The 23,357-nt window shown below is 35.4% G+C and overlaps 1 protein-coding gene across 2 annotated transcripts in view; it reads right to left on the bottom strand.

Moving 5' to 3' along the window:
- Positions 1 to 3,966: 3,966 nt before the first annotated feature.
- Positions 3,967 to 23,357, bottom strand: part of Atp6v1a (ATPase H+ transporting V1 subunit A) — a 54,191-nt gene continuing 34,800 nt past the window's right edge. For both annotated transcript variants that reach the window (XM_003469209.5, XM_063224992.1), the window contains exons 7-15: positions 22,372 to 22,534; positions 21,644 to 21,752; positions 18,583 to 18,705; positions 18,374 to 18,488; positions 16,401 to 16,464; positions 15,332 to 15,535; positions 10,752 to 10,846; positions 9,030 to 9,201; positions 3,967 to 6,275 (exon numbers count right to left, since the gene is read on the bottom strand). In XM_003469209.5, coding sequence (XP_003469257.1) covers positions 6,183 to 6,275; positions 9,030 to 9,201; positions 10,752 to 10,846; positions 15,332 to 15,535; positions 16,401 to 16,464; positions 18,374 to 18,488; positions 18,583 to 18,705; positions 21,644 to 21,752; positions 22,372 to 22,534 — 1,138 coding nt within the window. In that variant the 3' untranslated portion in view covers positions 3,967 to 6,182. The remainder of the gene's footprint in view (positions 6,276 to 9,029; positions 9,202 to 10,751; positions 10,847 to 15,331; positions 15,536 to 16,400; positions 16,465 to 18,373; positions 18,489 to 18,582; positions 18,706 to 21,643; positions 21,753 to 22,371; positions 22,535 to 23,357) is intronic.

The raw sequence follows: 23,357 nt of genomic DNA, 5'->3' as shown, positions 1-23,357 counted from the left end.
AGGCCAAATTTACACCATCTGTCACTCTCTCTCCTACAGTCTCTTATGGACACAGGGCCATGCTGCACAGATTGGTCTTTGAGGGAAGTCAGCCCCTTCCAAGTCTGCAGACTGACAGCCCTCTAGGCTGAGATCACACATCCTTCCTGATTCTGGGACCCAACAGAGGCAAGAGTAAGATAGGACTGTCCTTTTCAAGTGATGAGTCTCAATTCTGGCACTATATACTTCAAAGCCTTCCCCAGGAGAATCCAAGGCTAATGTAAGCCTGCTTTGTACTTTGACTTTCCTGCCCAACTTTGCTGTTTGCTCTTTCCTTTCTAAATTGCTAATTCCTAACTAGTAATTTATACCTAATCTTCATGTGAGCATTTGTTTTCAAAGTTACCAACCATCAATACCATACTCAGGGAAATACTATCCTAAATCATTTTCTAAGGGCAAGTGTCAAAAGGGCTTCACAACAACTTTAAAATATAGTATGCACTTTAAAAATAAAGGCCATTATTTTGATTTTATGCCATTGAAGGCAATTTGACGCTTTTAATACAAGGTGCCCCAAACTCTTGGTGCAATTTTAAGTCATCAAGTAGTGCTAAATGTACTAGTTATTTATGAATTGTGAAAATACAAGAGCTATTTATGTCGTTTAAAATCAAACTAAAAAAAAAAAAAAGACAAATTAAGGAAAAAGAAAATTTGAATTCCAGAACAAATGCTGTTCCAAAAAAATGGATTATACTATTTTATAACTATATTCACACACTAATAAATGGAAGAACTTTTATCTGTTTAAAAATCTCTCCCATATATGGAGAAGCAAGCAAAAAGAGAAACCCCTAGTCCATTAAGCATGTATGTGAAACTGCTATAAAAGATCTTATTTGACACTCATCGATATAATAATTACTGCTTATATTTCAAGATTCAGGACAACTGTCCTGTTTTGAGTCAGAGTGAACCAACACATGTGCATCAGGAGATGCTGTTTAATTAGAGAATGGTTAAAGGATAAACGGTTCAACAAAATCTTACAATGCTGAGACTGCAATAAAACTAGGTGTTTGGAAGGACACTTAATTTAAACGTAAGTCTCCTGTGTTACCTTTTATAGCTAATCATTGAATAAAGATCGTTGTTTTCTAAAATGTCCTACGATAGGAATTGAGATGTTTGTTATTGATTTCTCTACACTTAGACAAGATACTTCCAATCAAGTCGGTTTAGGGCAGGGCCTAGAATTCTGTACTGTATTATTAACACAATCTTAAGTGCTGGTTGTATTCAGACATTTGGAAAAACATCAAATTAAAATATATAATTGTTTAAAACATTATTTTTCTTTTAACAGTCATCCATTCCTGCTTGGAGATCTACATAGGAATATATGTTTGTATACAGCTGCAATAACACTGTGAATGAGACCACAGTCCACTACTGAATGATTTTGTAGTCCAGTTGGCTTCATGCTGTTTTAACAGATTATTTTCTAAATCCTGATCAGATATCTGACAAAGCAAAACAAGTAACTAGTTGCAAAGAAAACTGACGGCTCCTAAATTGAAAAGTTCAGGGAATGGATTTACAGGTTGTTAGTGATAGAAGTTTGCCTGCCTAGCATGTCCAAGGCTTTGAGTTTGATCTCAAGCACCAAACCAAAACCAAAACCAATTAAATGTATCATCTCTGTTAGGCAAGTACAACTTTAAAAATCAAACCACAAAATAGTGTTCTACTTTTAGGTTACAAAGTATTTTTAAACTCCCACTCTGTATTTGGTAGTGCAAAACTACCTTATATGTAAAAATATCTTGATCATTACTTTTGTAAACTGATACCCACCCAGAAAAGTGCTTGAACTGTGTGTGAACTTTTAAAATTTATTTTTAACTGATACATAAAAACAAAAATTATACATATTGGGCGGAGGTTTAGCTCAGCAGCATAAGCACCCACCTGGCAAGCACGAAGTCATGAGTTTGATCCCTGGTACCAAAAAAAAATGTTTAATACATGTAATATTTGTGAATTTTGCAAGATGAACATGTCTGTTATCTTGTTATGGTTTGTGTCTAAATGACCCCTTGGCACCTCATGCACTGGTGGTGGAGCTTCTGGGAGACGACTGGATCATGGGGCCTAAATGTGATGTGGGAGGTGAAGAGTCCCTAGGAATGTGGTCTGGAGCAGTGCATCTCCCTCCTCCCTTGATCCTTCAGCTTCCTGCTGCCATGCCATGAGCTGTTCCTTCTCTGCCACGCTGCCCTGCATAGGAACCACCTCACTGTACACAGAAACCAAGCCAAAATCTAACTCGTGGTGTTGGGTATTGTGTCTCAGTGACAAAAAAAAAGTAACTAAGACAGCTGGAACCTATCAAGACCCAAAACGTTATCAATACCCCAAAGCCTTCTTTATGCCACTGTCTGTTATTAACATCACCTTCTTCATGTGTTAGCCTGCTTCAAATGGAATACTACATTCTTGAACTTTATACAAATGGAATTATACCATGTATTCTTCATTTGGGTTCTTTAAATATTGTTTGTGAGACTCATGAATGCTAAAGAACTTCATTTCTGTACAGTATTTCATTGTGAGACGCTACCATAATTTACAGTTTTAACTATCATCTAGGAAACTTCCAGTTTGTTATTACAAATAATGCAGCACTGAACGTTTTAATACACACCCCCATCTGTCTACTGATAACCATAACTGCTGTGTGTGCTCTCTGCTCTTTAAAAAAAACACCTTTTCTCCTAAGAAGCCTCTCCAGATCCCTCTTATATTGCAGAACAATGACTTTCCAGTAACTGAGTGATTCTCTCTCCTGGGTTCTGAAGGTGGAGCTACTCGATAGCTGTGTCCCACCTTTATCTCGAGGGTACGCCAACTCAATCTCCCAGACAATTTTACATGGCCACCAATGCCTCATCTGCCTGTCTGCAAGTGCTGGCATTGGCTCTTCTGGTCTTTGTGGGAACAGCTTTCGATGGAAATGAGAGGAACTGGTTGCCAGTCAACCACCTGTTTCCTTGCTCCCAGGTGGGCTAACAGAGAGGTGTGTCCATTAGCTGCTCTCAGAACTCCCCAGCAGGATTGTGTGTCCCATACTTCAAACTGTTAACACACTGGATTACGAGCACTTTTACTGATTTTCTTCTACCTGTCCCAATTTTCTACTCCTCTATTGAATCTCCTGGGATCATCTCCCAAGTAAACTACTAAACTCAAGTATTTGTCTCAGTCAACTTCTGAGGGAAACTCAAACCTTTTAGAAGTTAGCATTTTATCACACTCCACTTGAGAAAGATGGTTCCCTTCTTCATGTTCATATAGCAATACATTAAAACTAATGTGCTGAAGACGCTGGGATATTGTCTCACGGGCTAAAAATTACCCATCTATTAATGAATAAACCTCCCCACTTGTAAGTGTTTCTCTACCTAAGTTTGGTATTTTACAGGAATACAGAGTTGTCCACTCCACACTGCTTCTTTACTCATTTGAAAATTATTAAAAATGTAACAGTCGAGGAAATAAAATATATCTTAGGTGACATATTACATTACTGTAATGGATGCTGCTACATTGTTACACTGAATTTAAAATCATATGGCTTGCAAAACAATGAATTGCAAGGCTTTAGTTCACTTGTCAAAAAGTAAAATAGTATCACCATCTTTATTTTAGAGGTGAATTTTAAGAAACCAAACACTTTTTCATTTTAAAGTAATACACAGAAAGAGTAAGATTCTGTATATCATAATTTGAAATCATTAAAGAACATGATTATAGATGTTTTACAGACTATAGTAAGGGTCCAATTCAATTTCATGATTTTTAAATAATAATTAATAAAGGAAGAAATAAAAACCATAAAGTTATGCTAAAACAATAATTCAAAATGATAGCATGTTTTCTAGTTGATCTTATCCCAACAAAAAAGCAAAAAAAGTTAAATTCATTTTATTCTTTCATAGATTTTTAATAATTTTATACATCTTTTAACATAAAGAGAATGAAATCTCAAAGGTGAGGAGCCAATATATATGGCTTCTTCTATTTGATCTTCAGGATGGAAGGAAATTTCCGAAGAGTACAGAGTGTGAGATTTAACACTGGAAAAATACATATGAAACTTGCTTCACTGGCTGCACTTAGGGGCAGGCACAGCACAATAAATAGAGAACTGCATAATCTTTTTGAAAGATTGCTTGTAACGTTAACACATTCTTTCTACAGAAATATTATCAATTGCCAACCTGAAATTCTACAACATACAGATGAAGGGACACAATGTTCTGAGCACAGTTTCTCTAGCATCTTCACATTCATACATCAACATTCTTAAAAGAAGTAAAAATATACATCTCAAATTCAGAACAATGAAAAATAAACTTGGTCAATTAGTTTCTTCATATCATTCATTATGACCATAATCTTTGTTTGTTGGTAAGTTTAAAGTAGGAAAAGCAAGTTTTTCAAATCCTTTTCACTTCACTAGTCTCAGGGCCTCTAGAAAAGAAGTGGTCTCCTTGGAAGCAAATTGATTAAGCAGCACCATTAGGTCTACATCTCAACAAATCACTGCATAATTTTTATCTGTCAGTATTCTGAAAGGTTAAAAAACAAGTTACAGAAGAATATCTTTCCTGAATAGGAGTCCACTGTAAAAACATGCAAAGTGCAAGAACTGCCATAAAACTCTGACTTCTCTACTGACTGCACCTTTCTTTATATCACCCAAAGAAAGTATTACATAAAAATTTAAATAATATCTGAGGCATAAAATAAATACTTTTATTTATGCTATTACATTTGTGTATTTGAGACTGTTAGACATGTTCACATATTCTTTCCTCTATCTAAAGAGGATGCAATAGTGCCAGCAATGTCCATCAAAAGACTTAATAGGAAACTTGATCTTAGAGCTACTCTCTAAGTGTGCCTTATTATTTTTAAACATATATTGAAAAGACAGGGTGAAATGATCTTTTTTTCACATGACCCGGATCCTAATACCAATCAATGTAAGTATTAATTTCATTCCCATTAAATGGAATGGAGACTATTATGCTGCTATAGCCAGAGATAGTCTGAGAAATTGTGAGACAATGAATGAAAAACTACACGAAAATAAAAATTTCTACAACTGATAAATCAGTTGTTTAAAAATTCTACAAGCAAACAAACATGCAAAGATGTGACACATGTCAATACTTTGTAACAGCACGCCACTCTGGCCCCAAGAATTGCCACAGCTCACCTGGTTCTTCCAGGCAAACAACCTTAGACTACTAGAACTATGTATCTTCTCAGTGGCATTTTACTGCCTATCCCACTGCAACATGCTTCTCAGCAGCTTAGGCTTATATGATGTTTGAGGAAAAGAAAGAGATATGATGTGGATCAAGTTTTTGATGATTTTTTAATTATATTTTTAAAAAGGATTTTCTAGTAATGAAGTATACCATAGTCCTTGATACTGAATGTTTTCTACTTTAAAAAATGATGTTAATCTAAGTTTGACTATCTGGCTCTTTTTCCCCACTTTTTTAGAGGGTACTGATTCATCAATTCTGGTGAGCCCTAAAAATGACTGCCTTAGAACAGCATAGTTCCCAACAGTTTCCCATAAATAGTCTTGATTTATAATGGAAAAGCAATGCATAATTGGAACATTAATCACTTACTTTTTAAAAAGTATTTCCTGCAAGATTACTTAGCAAAATGCTAAGTTACACATGGCCTTACCACATAGATACTGAGTTGTTTCACAAAGTACCTGTCAAAAGGTTTAGAAATCAGGCCTTCCATTCCAAATTCATTGCAAAGAGTGCACATGCAGTAGTCCTGTTTACCATTTAATGGAGACTGAGGAAAGAGAAAACCTAGGACAAAGGAGGGCTCCACCCTCCATACACATTTATAGTAGTATAGCCATTGCATATCATTATTTACACATTCACCACTTCAGGAAAAAAGGATCAGGGAGGCCCGTCAAACAGTGCAACACAGGAATGTTTGTTTTAGAGAAGACCTACCAAATAAACAGCAAAACAATAACACACACAGCACTAGTCTCAAAGCTGCACAATAAAGCATCTGAGATGAGAAATTGACAAAAATATACACGTATGAGTTTGCTGAAGAAAAGGAGAAAAGAAATCACAGCTCTAATCTTCAAGGCTACGGAATGCATTCTGCATATCTTCAAGAAGTTGTGCATAGTCAGCTTTGATCTTTGCCTCACCATCTTTCACCGGATCCTGAAACACACATTACATATCCAATTTACTTGACTTAATAGATTTTGAGAATTAGGTTAAGTGAGGAATACTGGTAAACCATAAGCACTATCTTTATTTTCCTTCACAGGTTAAATGTATAAATGGATTCATATTCCAACCAAACCAAAAGAAAACAAAGTATCGATTTTATATTTTGCCTGTTAAACATTTATTGACTAAACCTCAACAATACGCATAACTAAGTGAGATTATACAGTATCACGTATTAGATGCATGTGACTGTGCATATGATAGCTGGGAATTAATCAAAATAAGAATTTATGATTAAGGTTTGATATTATAACACTGTGACAGAGAAGTAAAGTACAGAAAATAATTTAAAAACCCACTACATTTATAATCCTTATGAAAAGCAACTTAATCAAATAATACACATAAAAGAGACTAACATGTCAGGCTCAATGATAGTGTATTTGCCTAGCTTGCATGAGACTCTGGGTTTGATCTCTGGCCCCAGAAAAAAACAAAAATGAAAGGAAAACACTAGCATGTTCCAGCTTTTGGACCCAATCATTCATTCACAGCAGCAGTGGTGAACTCACATGTGTTATGTGGCACATGTGTTATTGTGTTTTTTCTTTTCTTTTTGTTTTTTATCTTTTTGAGACTGGGTCTCACTATGTAGTTCAGGTTGGCACTGAACTCACTATAGACTGGCCTCAAACTTGTAAGGATCCTTCTGCCTCAACCTCCTTAATGCTGGGATAACAGACGTGCTACCATGGCCAGGTTGTTTTTCTTTTAAGAAGAAAGATGCTAATGTAGTTGTGTTTTCTACACTAAAACACCAGTATTCAGGTTTAATAATAGTGTTGGTACTTTGCAATAAATAAGTGAGTGGGTAGCAGTTCTGTACCTGGTCTCTAAAAGGCTTACCATCACTGACTTAGAGAAATTTGTATTAGAAAAATAAACAAAACCAAGAACATGACCAGCAACATGACTGTTCACACCAATAACTGAGAATTTCCTAAATGCACAATAAGGAAATATTACTGTGTAGCTCCAAATAATGCTATGAAGAAAGTTTAATAACAAAACAAAATGCACCTCTGATGTTAATTTGATTCAATGAACACGTAACTAAATAGATTTCACCTTTAATCATACTACCAGAAATTATTACAGGCCTATTTTTTTCACCTTCTGATGAATATATAATTCTTTTTTTTTTTGGTACTGGGGATTGAACTCATGACCTTGTGCTTGCTAGGCAGGTGCTTACAGCACTGAGCTAAATCCCCAGCCCTGAATATATAATTTTTAAAGATAAAATTCAATGTGCATGTACCATTTTCTATGATGAATTTAATCAGGTACTACAAAGCATGTATTAATAAAAAAATTTTAAAACTTTTACCCTAAATTATACATAGAATTTTTGGTAACCTGACTTTATAATTCTATGCCATAAACATTTCTCTATGCCATTGGATATTTTTTGGGAAAAAGACACTAATGTTTTCATATATTTTATCTTATATTAATGCCATAATATGTTATTGGCTCAGTTCATTCTTGGATGACCTTTAAGAAATATCATAAACAACCACTAACATACATTCATATTGAAAGTCTCTGGAATAGGGGTACAGTTCAGCAGGAGTGCTAGACTATCATGTGCCAGGTCCTGGGCTCCCAACACAAAAGAAAGTATCTCTGATTATTTCCTTGGCTTATATATTTCAAAATGGAATGACAGGACCCAAAGGTTGTGAGTCTATATATGACAGAGTCTCACTATGTAGTTCACGCTAGCACTGAACTCACTACAGACTGGCCTAGCAGTGATGTTCTCCCTTAGTTTCCGACTGTCACCACATCCAGCTAAAATTTTTATACTAAACACTGGAGCCTTATTCTTAATAGGTGAACAGTAAACATTACTGGACATCATCACTTAGAAATATAATAAATACAACCAATTGTATTTGGTTGGTTTGCAACCAATTGATCAAGTATTTTTAAAACAACCTTATAATTTTAGTTTCTACTGGCAATTTCACTTAACTGTTTTTGTTTTTGAAAGAATACAAAGTCACTCAAAAGTTAGTAATTTGAGCTGAGCATGGTAACACATGCCTGTAATCCCAGTCTTCGGGAGGCTGCTATAAAGCCAGCCTGGGCTAAAAAGTGAGTTCTAGACCAGCTTGAACTGCACAGCGAAACCCTGTCTTAAAAAGACAAAAATTTAAAAGATAAAAAAGTAAATAAATAAAATATGGTGGCACATACTGGTAACAGCAGCACTCAGGAATGTGACAGGAGAATTAAGTTTGAGGTTAAACTGGAACACATAAAGACTTTCAGCTCAGCCTAGACTACTGAACCCGACCCTGTCTCAAAAAAAGAAAAAGGAGGGGAAAAAAATAGGAGTAATAGCTGGTATCTTAAAGAAATAAAACAGACGTCATTTCAAAATAATATGAGGGTTAAATGTTAATAGGTACTTAAGGTAACTGCTGTTCAACAAAGAATTTAGTCCTAAATTGCCTGCCAATTAAGACAAAAAAGAAAACACAGCATTTATTGTAGACATGACATACTATAATTTCTATGACTGAACACAACTTTGAGGCGTGTTCTGGTTTTCCATAGCCCTGAGTATGAGTGAAAGTGATAATTGTAAGTTTCATACCCCAGATCTGGAACTGAAACAGAAACAAAGAAACATTTGCTATTTTCAAAAGTTAGAACAGAAACAAAACATACCTTGAATTTCATGGAGGAAAGTTTGTAGAGGATCTCCCCCATGTGCTCACGGATAATGGACCATGTGATTTTACTGTCACTCTGGGCAGTGGTCTCCACAGCTCTGCGAGCCATATCATAAAATGCAATCATGTTGGATAGCATCCCTACTGTCTTATAGAATGGGCAGAACCTGGGACAAATGAGGGCCAGAAGAGTTAACAAAAACAAACCGTAAAGTAGGTTCACACTTACATGATAAAACTTTAGGTGTAAATACTTAGGCATTAGCTTCTTTATTTGAATATGCAAACTACTTATACTTATCGGACAATACATAAAGAATAAAAAACAAAGAAAAGCAAAGGAAAACAGTAACTGTTTAATGAGAGTTTAGGGACCAAGACATATCAATGTCTATGGCCTGGGATGAGTGGATGTGGAGCTATATAATCCTCTCACTTGTTTTAAAGGATAACGTTCATTTTTATCTGTTAAAATTATGTGGGAAGGGGCTGGGGATTTAGCTCAGCAGCACAAGTGCCTGCCAGGAAACAGTGAGGTCGTGAGTTCCATCCTCGGTACCAAAAAAGAAAAAAATATATAGGAAAAACAGTGAAACAGTACTGCCACGATACAAACCATTTCCAAGGGATGGTTTTTGTATCGTGTAGATTCCCTTGTGATAGTGGTTAAGGTTCAGTGAGCAACAGGAAAGCAGGAAACTGCAGGTTATTAAAGTTAATGTAGTTCCTTTCCTTCCAATGTCATTTTCACTTATCCATACCTTCTAGTAACAAAAATGTATACACACGCGCAACTACTCAGTCACACTTGTTCTCCTCGACCTTCTGATATGTTTGAAGACATCTGCACATCATTTCACACACACCTCTGTAACACCCTTTCCAAAGGACTTTTCTTTTACTGAGTTATGTTTGTATGGGTGTTTCCCAGAGCTTCTCACGTTCTTCATGCAGGAGATTTGCGAAGCTTAATAACACACTGGCACATTTTCTCCTTGCCTTACATTTTGGTTAACTCTTGCTTTTATTCAGTTCTTTCTTCTTTGGTTTTTATATGGAATCAAATATGAGTTGAGGGACAAAAGTAGCCCAGGGTGAAAGGGCTCAAATTCTCAAAGTTTAAAAGAAATAGGAACACTAAGCAACCCACAATAGTAGCAGAGATAGCAATGATGAGAAAGCCAGCACTAGGGAGGAGTGGAAAGAGCTGGCTGGGGGATGTAACAAAGACTTGGGGGGGAGGCAGGTGGGGGGGACACACATGAGGACTCTTGGGAAGTGAAGCAGGAAAGAAGAATATAATTTTTTATTTTTGGTGCCAGGAATCGAACTCAGGACCTTATGCTTGCCAGGCAGGCATTCGTGCCACTGAGCTACATCCCCAGCTCAAATATGTCTTTTTAGGCAAAGGGTAAAAGGCATGGGCAGTAGAAAACAATAGAGAAAGCTTCTAAAGGAGGCAATGATCCCTAAGATCTGCAAACTAAGTCACAATTAGGATAATCACAGATGGCTGTACAAACGGAAATAATGCCATAATTTGATCAATGAACAAACTGGGACGAGGAACATACTAAACTATTAGTATCTGCTATGAATATATAAAGGAAGCCAATATATTGAATTAAAATGTGTCTGTATGAGGCGAAAAAGTTTTCGGTGGGTAGACAGCACAATAGAAAATTTTCAAATAAAAAAAGAAATCTGTATAGCTTACCTGTCATAAGGAGTATACCCATTTTGTTGCAGAAAGTCATCTTTGATAAGTTTTGCTACCTCCAAAGTGATTTTATCTGTTTCTGCTAATGAAGCCTAGAAAAGAAAATTAGAAGTTTACTTCCATGATGTGGGACCAATGCTGATAACAAATTAGCAAGCCAAAATTATATCATCAATATAAGAGCTAGGGATATAGCTCAGCAGCATAAGCACCTGCCTGGCAAACCCAAGGTCATGAGTTTGATCATCTGGTACTGAAAAAACAACAACAACAACAACAAAAAACAATCAATACATAATAACCCATCATTAATAAATTCACTTTACAGCTACTTTTTGATTGTTCTTTTTAAATTTGACAAAAAGTACAAAATTTATCATGTGAACTACAAGAGTACTTACTGTTGAGTAGTATTAAGTCAGACTGCTGGAAAGAGATCTTCAAAATATTATGCACATCAGTATGTCCATAAATAGTAATTCCGCAATTCTACTTCACTTTTCTGTGATTTGACTATTTAGAGTCTCTATATAAGTGAAATCATATGGTATTTGTCTTTCTGTGATTGACTTACTTCACTTAGCATGACATTCTTACAGTTTTACCCATACTGGGTTCCTCTCACTCTTGACTATAGCAAACAGTGCTGCTATAACATAGGTGTGCAAACTGATTGACATTCTTTATTGGGAAATACTTCAAATTCTGGTTTGCTAACTTAATTTCGATTCTCAGTGTTTATTTGTGTGTGTGTGTGTGTGTGTGTGTGTGTGTGTGGTGTGTGTGGTGCTGGGGATTGAACTTAGGGTTACTACACCACTGAGCTACAATTCCAACCTTTTTCAGACAACATCTTGCAAAATTTCCCAGATTGGTCTTAAACCTGACATTCCCATTCTCAGCTTCTTTAATAATATTTGGGAACCTGGGCATAATATCACATCACTGATAGGCTCATTAATGAGTAAAGATGTCTTGGTAATTATGATTAAGTGACAGAACCAGTGGTTAACTGTACCTTAGTAGTACTTATTTGTAGTAAGCTCCTTAGGTAAGGATCAGATTTTTTTTTTTCTTGTTTTTTAAAAGAAAAAAATCTCTTTTAGGTCCAGGGATTTAGCTCAATGGCCTAAGTGTCTGCCTGGCAAGTGCAAGGGTTGTGAGTTCGATCCCTGGTACCAAAAAAATAAAAACAAAAACTAAAAATCCCTTTTACCTTCATTCCCTTCTTTAACTACAGGTAAATAGCAAAATATTTTATGTTTTGTATTATTTAAATTTATATGAAATGTATATTTTATTTTGTGCAGTTTGTATATTTCATTATGCAAAACACTCTTGAATCTGCTGCTTCACTTTGAAGCGCCACCCTCATTGCTGTGTGCCACATAATTTGATGTTTCCGGCTGACATACAGTTCATTTCCTGAGGTGCCCATCTTCCATTCTTTACCTTCCACGTTCTGCCCCTAGTTGAGGGCAATCAAATTCTTCTAACTCTGTTAACATAAATATGTACCTAATGGCTCATTTCAGAATTTCTTGGAAGATAAATATCCAAAAGTAAACTGCTAGATGCCAGGGTATTAAAACAAATCCTATCAGAGTGTTTCCGCAAGGGCAGCACCAGATGAGACACAGGAAGATGATATATCTGTCCCTCTATCCCCACAACACTTAGCTATGCTCAGCTTTCCAATTTCGGCCATTCTCAGCAGCATAATGAGATATGCACTGTTGTCCAGACATTTTCCACAGGACTGTAACTTTTTGAGTTGTTTCTTCTATAACATATTTGTTTTTTCCTTTGCCCACATTTCCTTTAAGATTTTAGTCTTCTTGTCAACTTAAAGTAAATCTTTGTACATCCCATCGATTTTAGTTGCAACTTTCTCTTCCAATCTGTCACTGGTTTACTAACTTGAGCCATGGCTAGGCCTCTGTTGAACAAAAATCTTAAGTTGTAAAAATAAATTTTTCTTTTAATTTGTTTGTGGCAGTTTAAGTTCTTTTCCAATCCTAGGTCCAAAAGATATATATATTTGTCTTTTTCTTTATCGGTACCAGGGATTGAACTCACGACCACACACTTGCAAGGCAGGTGCTTATGCCGCTGAGCTAAATCCCCAGCCCCAAAAGATACTTTTAACATTTGTTCTATTAATGTGAAAGTCTTCCTTCTCACAGTTAAGATAATCTGATGCCCAACTTTGCATGTGGAATTTGGTAGCAATCCAGTTTTATTTTCTCCAAGTAATAAATAGTTTTTCATTGTTCACTAAAACAATCCTATAATCCCAACTTGGGGGACTGAGGCAGGAACTGCTATGAGTTCGAGGTCAGCCTGGGCTACACAGAGAGTTCAGGACATAGCAAAACTGTTTCAAACAAAACCAAGCCAAATCAAACCAAAGCACAATCCATTCTTTCCTCACTTGATTTCTTTATTTTGCAGTATCTAGGGTCCACATATATGCACATCTACCGCTATTCTGTTCCACTGGCTTATCTACCAATACTAGTTTTTATTACTATGGGTAGTAACATCCAATAAAGAAAAAGCACCTTTTCTACCTTTTTTTAAAGGTTGTGATTCTCCTATCTTCTAGTTAGCACTGCTAATATAGAAAAATTGTCTTGATTTGTATTTATATTAAATCAGGATCCATCATCAAATTCTTTATTATTTCTGTTTCCTTACTAGTTATTTTTCTAGTTATATGAGCACGTTATATATAAATAATTATATTTTACAACTTTTCTTACATCTTTGCTCAGGAACTCTTTTCAATTAATGATAGCCGGGGCTGGGGATTTAGCTCAGCAGTATAAGTGCCTGCCTGGCAAGTGAGAGGCTGTGAGTTCAATCCCCGGTACCAAAAAAAAAAAAAAAAAAAAAAAAAATCCCCAAAGCTTGGGCTGGGGCTTTAGCTCAGCGGCATAAGTACCTGCCTTGCAAGTGTGTGATTGTGAGTTCGATCCCCAGTACCGATTAAAAAAAAAAAAAAGATAGCCGGCATTCTTGGTTACTTTTCTGACCTTTAAATGCATCCTCCAGTAAATGACACGTTTTTCTTAGGTTTTTGGTATTTTCTTTTACTTTTTTTTTTTTTTTTTTTTTTTTTTTTGTGGTAACAGAAACTGAACCTAGAGTTGCTCTATCACTGACCTGCATTCCCCACCCTCTTTTTTGAGACATGGTCTTGCTATGTTGCCCAGGCTGGCCTTGAAATTGTCATCCACCTATTTCAACCCCTCAAGCAGCTGTACCACACCTGGCCTATTTTTACTTTCTTAAAACTTTTGCTGTATTGCTCAACCTGGTCTGGAATTTCCGGATTCAAGTGATCCTTCCTTCCTGTAGGTGGGCCCACAGGAACAAACCCTCATATCCAGTTTAATACATTGCTTTAATAAACTAAGAAAGCTCCTTTCTATTCCTTAAGAGGTTTCAAAAAATCATAACGAAGTAACAAAATTCAAATATTTTTCCATGTTGACTGAAATATCCTTTTTCTGGGCTGGGGATTTAGCTCAGCGGCATAAGCACCTGCCTTGCAAGCAGGCGGTCGTGAGTTCAATCCTTGGTACTGATAAAAAAGAAAAAGACAAAAAAAAAAAAAAAAAAAGAAATATCCTTTTTCTATTACATTAATTACACTGTTGAATCATAATAATGCGTTCTGTACTGCATAGTGTTTGTAATAAACTTTAGTTGCTGGTAGTGTATTATTCTATTTTTTAAACATCCTACTGGGTGTAGTAAAATGTAATATTTTATATGTATATTTATAAATAAAAAGAACTCATAGTTTCTTTTCTTGTTTTGCCTTTATCTGGTTTTACAGGTTTTCAGTTTTTTGTTATTCTTGAAGGGCAATAGTATTCTATAATGAATATTTAATGCACATTATGCATATTAACTCTAATTTGCCTCTTCTACAAGAAAAACTTAGGAGGTGAGTTTACAAAATATAATAAAAAAGAACAAATCAGAGAACTGTGTTCTATTCAGTTACTGTGAATTCATTCAATTCTAAGATTTGTCTTAAAATTTAATTTTAATTGCAATACTAGACACTGAAACCAGGGCCTTGTATATTCTAGGCACACACTCTACCTCTGAACTACATACCCAGCTAATTTGGATAAATTTAATCATACCATCTTCCTTTGAAGCATCAAGGAAGTCACTAGTTGAAAGTCACATAGCTAATTACTGAAGAAACTAGAATTTAACCCATCTGATTCCTAGCCCAAGTGCTCCTCAGTTAACAGATCCTAACTCTGCGACCTCTCATTTGGACAGTAACAAATATGTCCATCTCAAGAACTAAAAGAAAATCAAAGCTTTCCTCTTTATCTACGAAACATCCAGGATGATGCTAAATTAGCTTTGAAGAATAAAAATTTTTATTAATTTACAATATTTGATACTAATTACATGTTAACATTTTAATTTAAATCTGGTAATTATTCATTTTGTTAGGCAAGAATCTGCATTTCAAAAGTTTTACCTGTCTTTCTATACTCCACAGTAGCCCACAGATCTGTCCCACATGAGCTTTAACAACTTACCTTTCCTACAAGCTGTACAATTTCTGCCAGGTCTTCTTCTTCCTGCAGAATTTCCTTCGCTTTGGTCCTCAGAGGAACAAACTCTGTGAAGTGTTTGTCATAGTACTCATCCAACGCCCGCATGTATTTGCTGTAGCTGATGAGCCAGTTGACCGAGGGAAAATGCTTACGTTGAGCCAGTTTCTTATCTAAGCCCCAAAACACCTGATTTAAAAATAACCCCCAAAAGAAAAAGATTTTTCTTGAATTTTTTTCAAAATATATTTGTTCTAAATATGCAATTTTATAATTTACTGGTCAAATTATACATCCTTTGAGTACCAAGTGTGATTAAAAGAATAAAACCTACAGAAAATATTAATTAAAAATATATTCTCTCATTTTCAGGGTATTACCTATAAATCAAATTCAAATTTTATCTGAATTTCCTTAATAGTGTGCCAAATGTGATGGCAAAAAAGCTTTATTGAAGCCTCTTTTAATGACCAAGCTGGCTAGCTATGCATTAAAATAAGTAATGTGTCTTATGGAAGCAACAACCTAGGCAAAAAATTACATTCCCAGTATTGTTTCATCTGGATGTAGTTAATGGAATGACCACATCACTACTGAACCCACTGTCCCAAAAGTGGATGTGTCCTTCCCACGGTCAGCAAGCTGACTCCGAGGTCAAGTGATGGAGGGGCCACAAGACAGAACAGTTTGGGCCTCCAACATGATGAATGAAAGAGAGACATTTTCTGCCCTGGATCATACTATGAGGAGGAATAAACTTCTAGACTTTTGCCATTATACAGTATTGGGCCCATTTGTTTAAAGGATAAGATAATTCTAGCTGTATTTGCCAGCTGAGTGTATTTTCCACTTACATATTTACTTTATTAAAAACTGGTTAAAGAGCCAAGAAAAGTCAGATAGTATTAATTAGGCTGCTGGTCTTCATGTTCCCAAAACACAACTTGCCACTGTCTACTCATTGGTTGTTAAGTCAAATATTTCATGATGATTCACACAGTATTAGAACAGCTGAGGGGGACTGAGAAGTTGACTACTCTAATATAACACGTACCTGAACAATACCAAGAGTAGCAGATGTAACTGGATCAGAAAAATCACCACCAGGTGGAGAAACTCTAGATTAAAAAAAACCACATAATTATTAGAAATGCTTATGAAAAATGTACATGAAAGTCAAAATTTGAAAGTTAATAAAAATAATAGAAATTAAAATGTTTATGAAAAATACACATATGAAATTTAATGTAAATAACATCCATTTACTCATCATTGGGAATCCGTGGCCTTGTGCCTTACAACTACATGTTCCATCATTGAACTATACCCCCAATGTTACTTTTTTTTTTTTTTTAAATCAGTACTGGGGATCGAACTCACAGCCGTCTGCTTGCAAGGCAGGTGCTTATGCCGCTGAGCTAAATCCCCAGCCCCCAGTGTAACTTTTTGGTATAAACTTTTAGAAATGAATGATCCAAAAAAAGAGCCTCCCAAGTCTGGGAACCAGGGCCATGTGCAAGCCACCACCAGACTGGAACAGACAGACTGAGCCCCTTTTGGCATTGGGCTGACAAGTACCAATCTCCACCTTCCCACCCCCTACCCTGCACCCCGTGGGGGCCTCCCCCATAAGCAACAGGCTTATCCAGAGAAACACAGGCTGTGATGATAGCTATTGAGGTGAAATGCAGTTGGATAACTGTGGTGCTCTGGTGTTTCACCAAAGTTGCAGGTCTATGGCCAGTGGTCTGATTATAGGTTCAGGGGATAGTGGTATAGTGTAACATCTAGGGGGACTCTCTTTCTGAGGATTACAGCCATTGTTGATTCCCTGTGGTCTTGTTTTGGAAGTCCTATATCATTTCCATTGTTTTGTTGGGTTGTGTTTTATTCTCTTTATTTTGAGTATGTCAAATCCAATGGCAGGAGCAGCTCTTTCAAGGATAGCAAGATATATTATGGTAGCAATTTTGGATTTATTATAGACTTGTTTTAAAGTCCTTTATTGCATTCATTGTTTTGTTTTTGTTGTTTCTATTCTATTCTGTTTTTCACTATATCTGAAGTTATCTGCAGCTATTCTGAAGACATCAAAGGCATAAATGTTGTTGATTTCATAATGTTCTAAAGTCCCGCATCTTCTACATTGGTTTGTTTTAATTGGTTTTATTCTGTTTTATCCTCTTTAAAATAAAAGCAAATTTAAATAAGAAATGAGTGATCCTTGGAAAAAAAAGTATTACATAAAATTCTTAAGCAAAAGCCATTTCTAAGTTGCAAATAAGAACAATTATTTTTATTTTTTTGAGACATAGTCCGGCTATGTTGCCAGATTAGCCTTGGGAATTCAAAACCCTCCTGTCTCAGCCTCCAAGGTAACTGTAATTAAAAGGTATGCACCACTGTGTATGGCTTAAAGATGATAATTATACAGTACTTTCTACTATATGAAGCCATCTTTTTTACAATCAGTTTCATTATTTCTAATCAAATAAATGAAGCAGAATGTAAGGAAAAGCTCAAGAGGAAAGTAAGGCTCAATGTGGTAATTGTTGTTCCTATTTGCAATTTAGAAATGGCTTTTGGTTAAGAATTTTACGTAATATTTTCTTTCCAAAGATCATTCATTTCTTTCTTAAATTTGCTTTTATTTTAAAGAGTATAAAACAGAATAAAACCAATTAAAAGTTTCTACCAAGATATATCCTCACCAGAGCATATCTATAATTTTCTAACTTATTCCTAAGATATTGTGACTTAAATATAATAAATCAGTGAACCTGAGCACACAGAGCTCCTTGAAGCTCTGTGAGTAACACTGGAGGACAGCCTCAATAAGAACCATTACTGCTACACGAAGTCTCTCTCTCTGTCTCTTTCTCTCTATATATACATATATGTATATATAGATACATATCTAGTTATCTATCTATCTCAACCAATGAGGTTTATCTGAGGTGTAATTATTGTTAATAGAAAAAAAAAGTGACTTTTCTCCTTTGAAAAGTAAACAGCTTGGATGCTTACGCTCCTACAATGCTGACACTCCCTTCTCTTTCAGGATTTCCAAGACACTTCACTCTGCCTGCTCGCTCATAGAAAGAGGCCAGACGGGCACCAAGATATGCAGGATATCCACTATCTGAAAGATGAAAAGAAATTTATAAAAGGCGTCTAAATCAGGCCCCTTAATCCTATCAATCTTGCTTATATGATAAATGATAACGAAGATTTACCTGCAGGCATTTCTGCTAAGCGACCAGAAATTTCTCTAAGGGCCTCAGCCCATCTAGAGGTGGAGTCAGCCATCATACTGACATGGTAACCCATGTCACGGAAATATTCTGACAGTGTAATTCCTAAATTGGGAAGAGCAACACAAGTTACAATGTTAGAATATATGATCTCAACTTTAAACCCTCAAGCAAACTTTAAAGCATTAAGTAGAAAGACTGCAAGTTGCTCTTTTTAGCCTGAGACCTAGCCCAGAATGGCAGACTGAGAGGTCCCTAATCATTTGAAGTAAGTATATATTATAGTAGGCAATTACATGTTTGGAATTAACTGATGACAAAGTCTAGCCTAACTTAACATAGGAAAACACTTTTTCTCCTTCTCTTTGTTGCAATAATTCTAAAATTAATTTCCAAATACAGTTCAAACACACACACACTAATTCAACTAATTAACTTGTTCAGTTACATTTCAAAAGGAACAACTGTTATTAACATATGTATTATCTCAATTATGTGGATTTTTCTGCTACATAGATCAGACCCTTATAAATTTACTAACAGTAAAACATTTTCAAGAAGCTAATATAAAGAGAGAAGAGATGAGAACAGGGATGAAAAAAGGAATTAAGATGTGTTATGTATATATACCAACTCCCCACAAGGAGTATAAACATTATGTACTATACAAATGTACTAATAAACTAAAAAACATAAAACTGAAGCTAATACACAGAAAGAAACCCTGGGTTCTGTTTTCTGTCATTAACCCTCCCAAATAACTAGATGACACCTGTACATATATTTTAATGTTCTCCAAAATATAAAGTATTATATAACTTTAAGATATTAAAAACGGTAACTGTAAGATATTAAAAACGTGTGGCTGTTGCCACAGCAAATGAGTCTGAAAATCTAATGCCTGGAATTCCTTTATTTTACTAGCAAAGAAACAGAAACACATAAAATAAAATGAATCCACTTTGGCATCTGTAAAAAGGAAGGAAATGGACATGAGTAAAATGTATTTAAGCACATCTTATCCTCACTACACAAAATGTGGCTGAAACAGGACAGAAGAGAAAGAATTCATTATGAATGGCCTTACAATTACTGACTTCGGCTGGCAGGCAAAAGTAAACAGTAAGGTACCTTATTAATACAACTGCATGCCAAAACAAACCCCACAGGTTACAATGCAGAATTCCTGCTATCTTAGACAGGATACTCAGCCCCTCCCATCTCCTACACAGATGAGTAACAGTAACAACAATGCCAGTATAGAATATTTAAATAAGATGAAACAAGAAAAAGGAAGGGAATACTAGGAGGTTAAAGAACATACCAAGGAATGATGCAAATGTAACCACAGTTAATTACAAAAGAAAACCTTAATGCATTCTATCATAAAAGCTCAAGGACTATCTAGTCAGTTAAGAGATGTTTCATGAACTTGCAGAACATCACACAGAGTGAAAAGGATAGAAAATTACTATAGAAATGCAGGTTAAACATCCTATAAACTGTGTACATAAAAGGCTAAATAAAAAGGATTGGAAAGGAACTGATACATATGGAAAACACATAAAGGAGAGCCATTATGTCTACTTGTTATTTTAAAAAGATAGCTAAAATAGAAGAGAAAAAAATTTCATACTGTTAAATCTTCTAAATTGTAAAACATTCATAGATTGAAAGAATACACTGTCTCAAGGTAATATATACTGAAACTATTAATACTGAGATATATCCTAATAAAATTCAAAATTCAAATTTAAAGAAAAATTTCCTTGGACAAAAGGAAAAATGTTCTCACTTGGGGCTCATGACTCAAAGTGGAAGTGGGGCTGTATTTTCAGACTCATTCTGGTGGTTGGCAGAATTCAGTTCTGTGCAGTTCCTTTGTCCTTACTGGTTTTACGTGCAGATTGGCAGTTTCTAGAGACCATCCACACTCCTTCTCTTGTCTCCCTACCTCCATGTTTTATTTATTTATTTATTTTTTGGTACTGGGTTTCAAACTCACAACCCAGGTAGGCGCTTACACTGCTGAGCTAAACCCCCAGCCCCAGGAAAAATCTTCTTTTTAAGAAGGTTTGGTTCAGATCTCTCTCCAACATTTAACAATGTAATATTGGTTCATAAAGAAAGAAATATTGATCCAAGAACTTTATACTCAAACTACTATTAAAGCTTAGATAGGCATTATTTCTACTTTATAAATAAAATCCATTGTTTTACGAAAATGGAAACATTACTATGTAAACTACTAGAGTATCAACTCTATAAAAATTCATATATATACAAAAAAACAAAAAGCAACTTAGGAAGAAACAAGAATTTAGGGAACAAAGTTCCCAGGTGTCTTTCTTGACACTTTCAAAAGGAAAATTTTAGCTAAGAAATAAATGGAGAATGTGTGACCAAAATAATGCCAATGCACATTCATTCCCATCTTATGGCAAGTTTAATGCAAAATCAAATATTGGATTGATCTAGAACAAAATATAAACTTAATAAATCCTAAAGATGTAGAAATAAAAGTACTAAAAGCTCCAAATGGAGTGGGAATAAAAATGGGGGAAATACGTAAACACAACAATTTTTTTGTCTTACATTCTTAATTAACAAATAATATTTTAAAGCCGATAATTCAAGTTTATACAAATGTATGTAAGTTTGTACAAAGGTACAAATACATTTAAAGATAGGTTGGCAGCAAAATATATGGTGAAAAGAGTATAAACTATATCATTTTATGTTCATTATAAAAGATGGGGATGGTTTTATAAATATTTCCTGTTCATTTATTCTCAAGGTAAAATATGTGCAGTGTTTTTTTCTTTTTTTGGTATTGGGGCTCAAATTCATGACCGTGCGTTGGCCAGGAAGGTGCTTGTGCTGCGGAGCTAAATCCCCAGCCTGTGTAGTGTTTCTTAAAAGTAAGGAAAATACACTTACATGGAAGTACTTTGGAATAAAAGAAGCTTTTTGACAAAGGTACTGGTACTACTTTTAAACTTAAGAATAGCTTTAATAGCTTTTATTCTAATTCATAACTTACCAGTATAAATAGAGGCTTCTCTAGCAGCAACAGGCATATTGGAGGTATTGGCTACCAATGCTGTCCTCTTCATAATTGACTCTACCTTACCATCAACTTCCATAGTGAGCTAGATGCAAAGAAATCCATTAGTGATCCTCCAATTTCTAAATTTAGTATTTTGGTTACTTTTTTCCCTACAACCTGTGCATACTTAACCCCTCTAATCAGCATTCCCAAAGAAATATTCCCCATCAGTCCACCTCTCCTGCCTGCTCTACCCAAGATATACAATTAAAAGTGGATATAGCTGGGGATTTAGCTCAGTGGCATAAGCGTCTGCCTTGCAAGCACGAGGTCATGAGTTCGATCCCCGGTACTGCAAAAAAAAAAAAAGTTGCTATAGTTTCCATTTCATAAATAAAATCTATCATTTTATGAAAGGTAAAATGTTATTATAGTAACCTAGTAGTTCACAAAGGCTTTGTAAAGTTCATGGATATAAGTGTTTTGTTTGTCTTATTTTCCTCTCAATCCTAAAAGATGCAAAATAAGATACATTTTCAAGTGTTTGACTTTGAAAAATTTAAATTCTTTTCCGTAAATATTCAAATTAACCATGTTATTTAAATTCTTTAAAAGATCCTTGACAAATGAGCATTGCTATAGACCCAACAAAAAGTTGCCAATCAAAACTGATATGTGGTTATTTCCTCCAGAATATTATGTGAAGCTTTCCAAATACAGACCTCTGGGAAGTCCCGGAGAACTTCAGACATCTCGTTTCCTCTTTCACCACATCCTACATAGATGATCACATCACTGTTAGAATACTTGGACAGAGACTGTGATATTACTGTCTTCCCACAGCCAAAAGCCCCAGGGATAGCAGTTGTCCCTCCCTGTACACACCTGAGCAAACAACAAAAAAAGAAGCAAGGATTACTCTACTTGCTAATAAATACTATTAAGTAAAGTAGGCAAGTAACAAAAAATACAAATTAAGGAAAGAATGCACTTTAATTGATATACAGAAATAAATATATAGATAAAAATACAACTGCTCCCTTAGTTTGTACCTATGATAGCATATGCTTTTATTCTATTTATCATCTCTATAGTTGAAAAGTGAAAATATATTTCATAAGGTAGCAGCAAAAGAGGGAGATGGAAATAAAAAAGTAATACTACTGCCATTCTGAATATCTATTAGCTTATATGTATTATATGTATTCGTTCCTGAAAAGACAACAGAAAAAATAAGTAAGAAAACCATAAGCAACTTTTGAAACCTGTCTACTGAGGCAAGAAATAAGAGCTAGAAAATTTGTCGTATTATAAATTGTGATGAATAGAGTTTTGTTAAGGTGGTTGTCTTGATTACTTTTCTCTCGTTGCTGAGACAAAATAGCTAATACCCAAAATTAAGGAAGGAAAGGTTAATTTAGCTCACAGTACATAATCAACTGGCTCCAAGACAGAACGGCACATGGCAGAGGGGACAGTTCACGGCAGTGGAAAACAGCACAAGCAACAAGAGTGAAAGAGGAGGAGCACGGAGAGAAGACTCTTTCTGCCCCTTATATTGTATGTAGGCCACACCCACTTGGGTATAGCACTCATACCCATAATTCCAGCATTGGACCAGTTCTGGGCATCACAAATCCTAGAAGCCCGTCTCCCTGACTATATGAGGCTTTGTGGGGACATCCAGATTCAAACTGTCACGGTGCTG

The sequence above is a fragment of the Cavia porcellus genome, unplaced genomic scaffold, assembly GCF_034190915.1.
Source record: "Cavia porcellus strain 051 isolate PalLab524CR breed Dunkin Hartley unplaced genomic scaffold, mCavPor4.1 scaffold_15, whole genome shotgun sequence".
Classification (NCBI taxonomy): Eukaryota; Metazoa; Chordata; class Mammalia; order Rodentia; family Caviidae; genus Cavia; species Cavia porcellus.
Note: the sequence above shows the minus strand (reverse complement) of the source record. Positions and strands in the feature narration are given on the sequence as shown.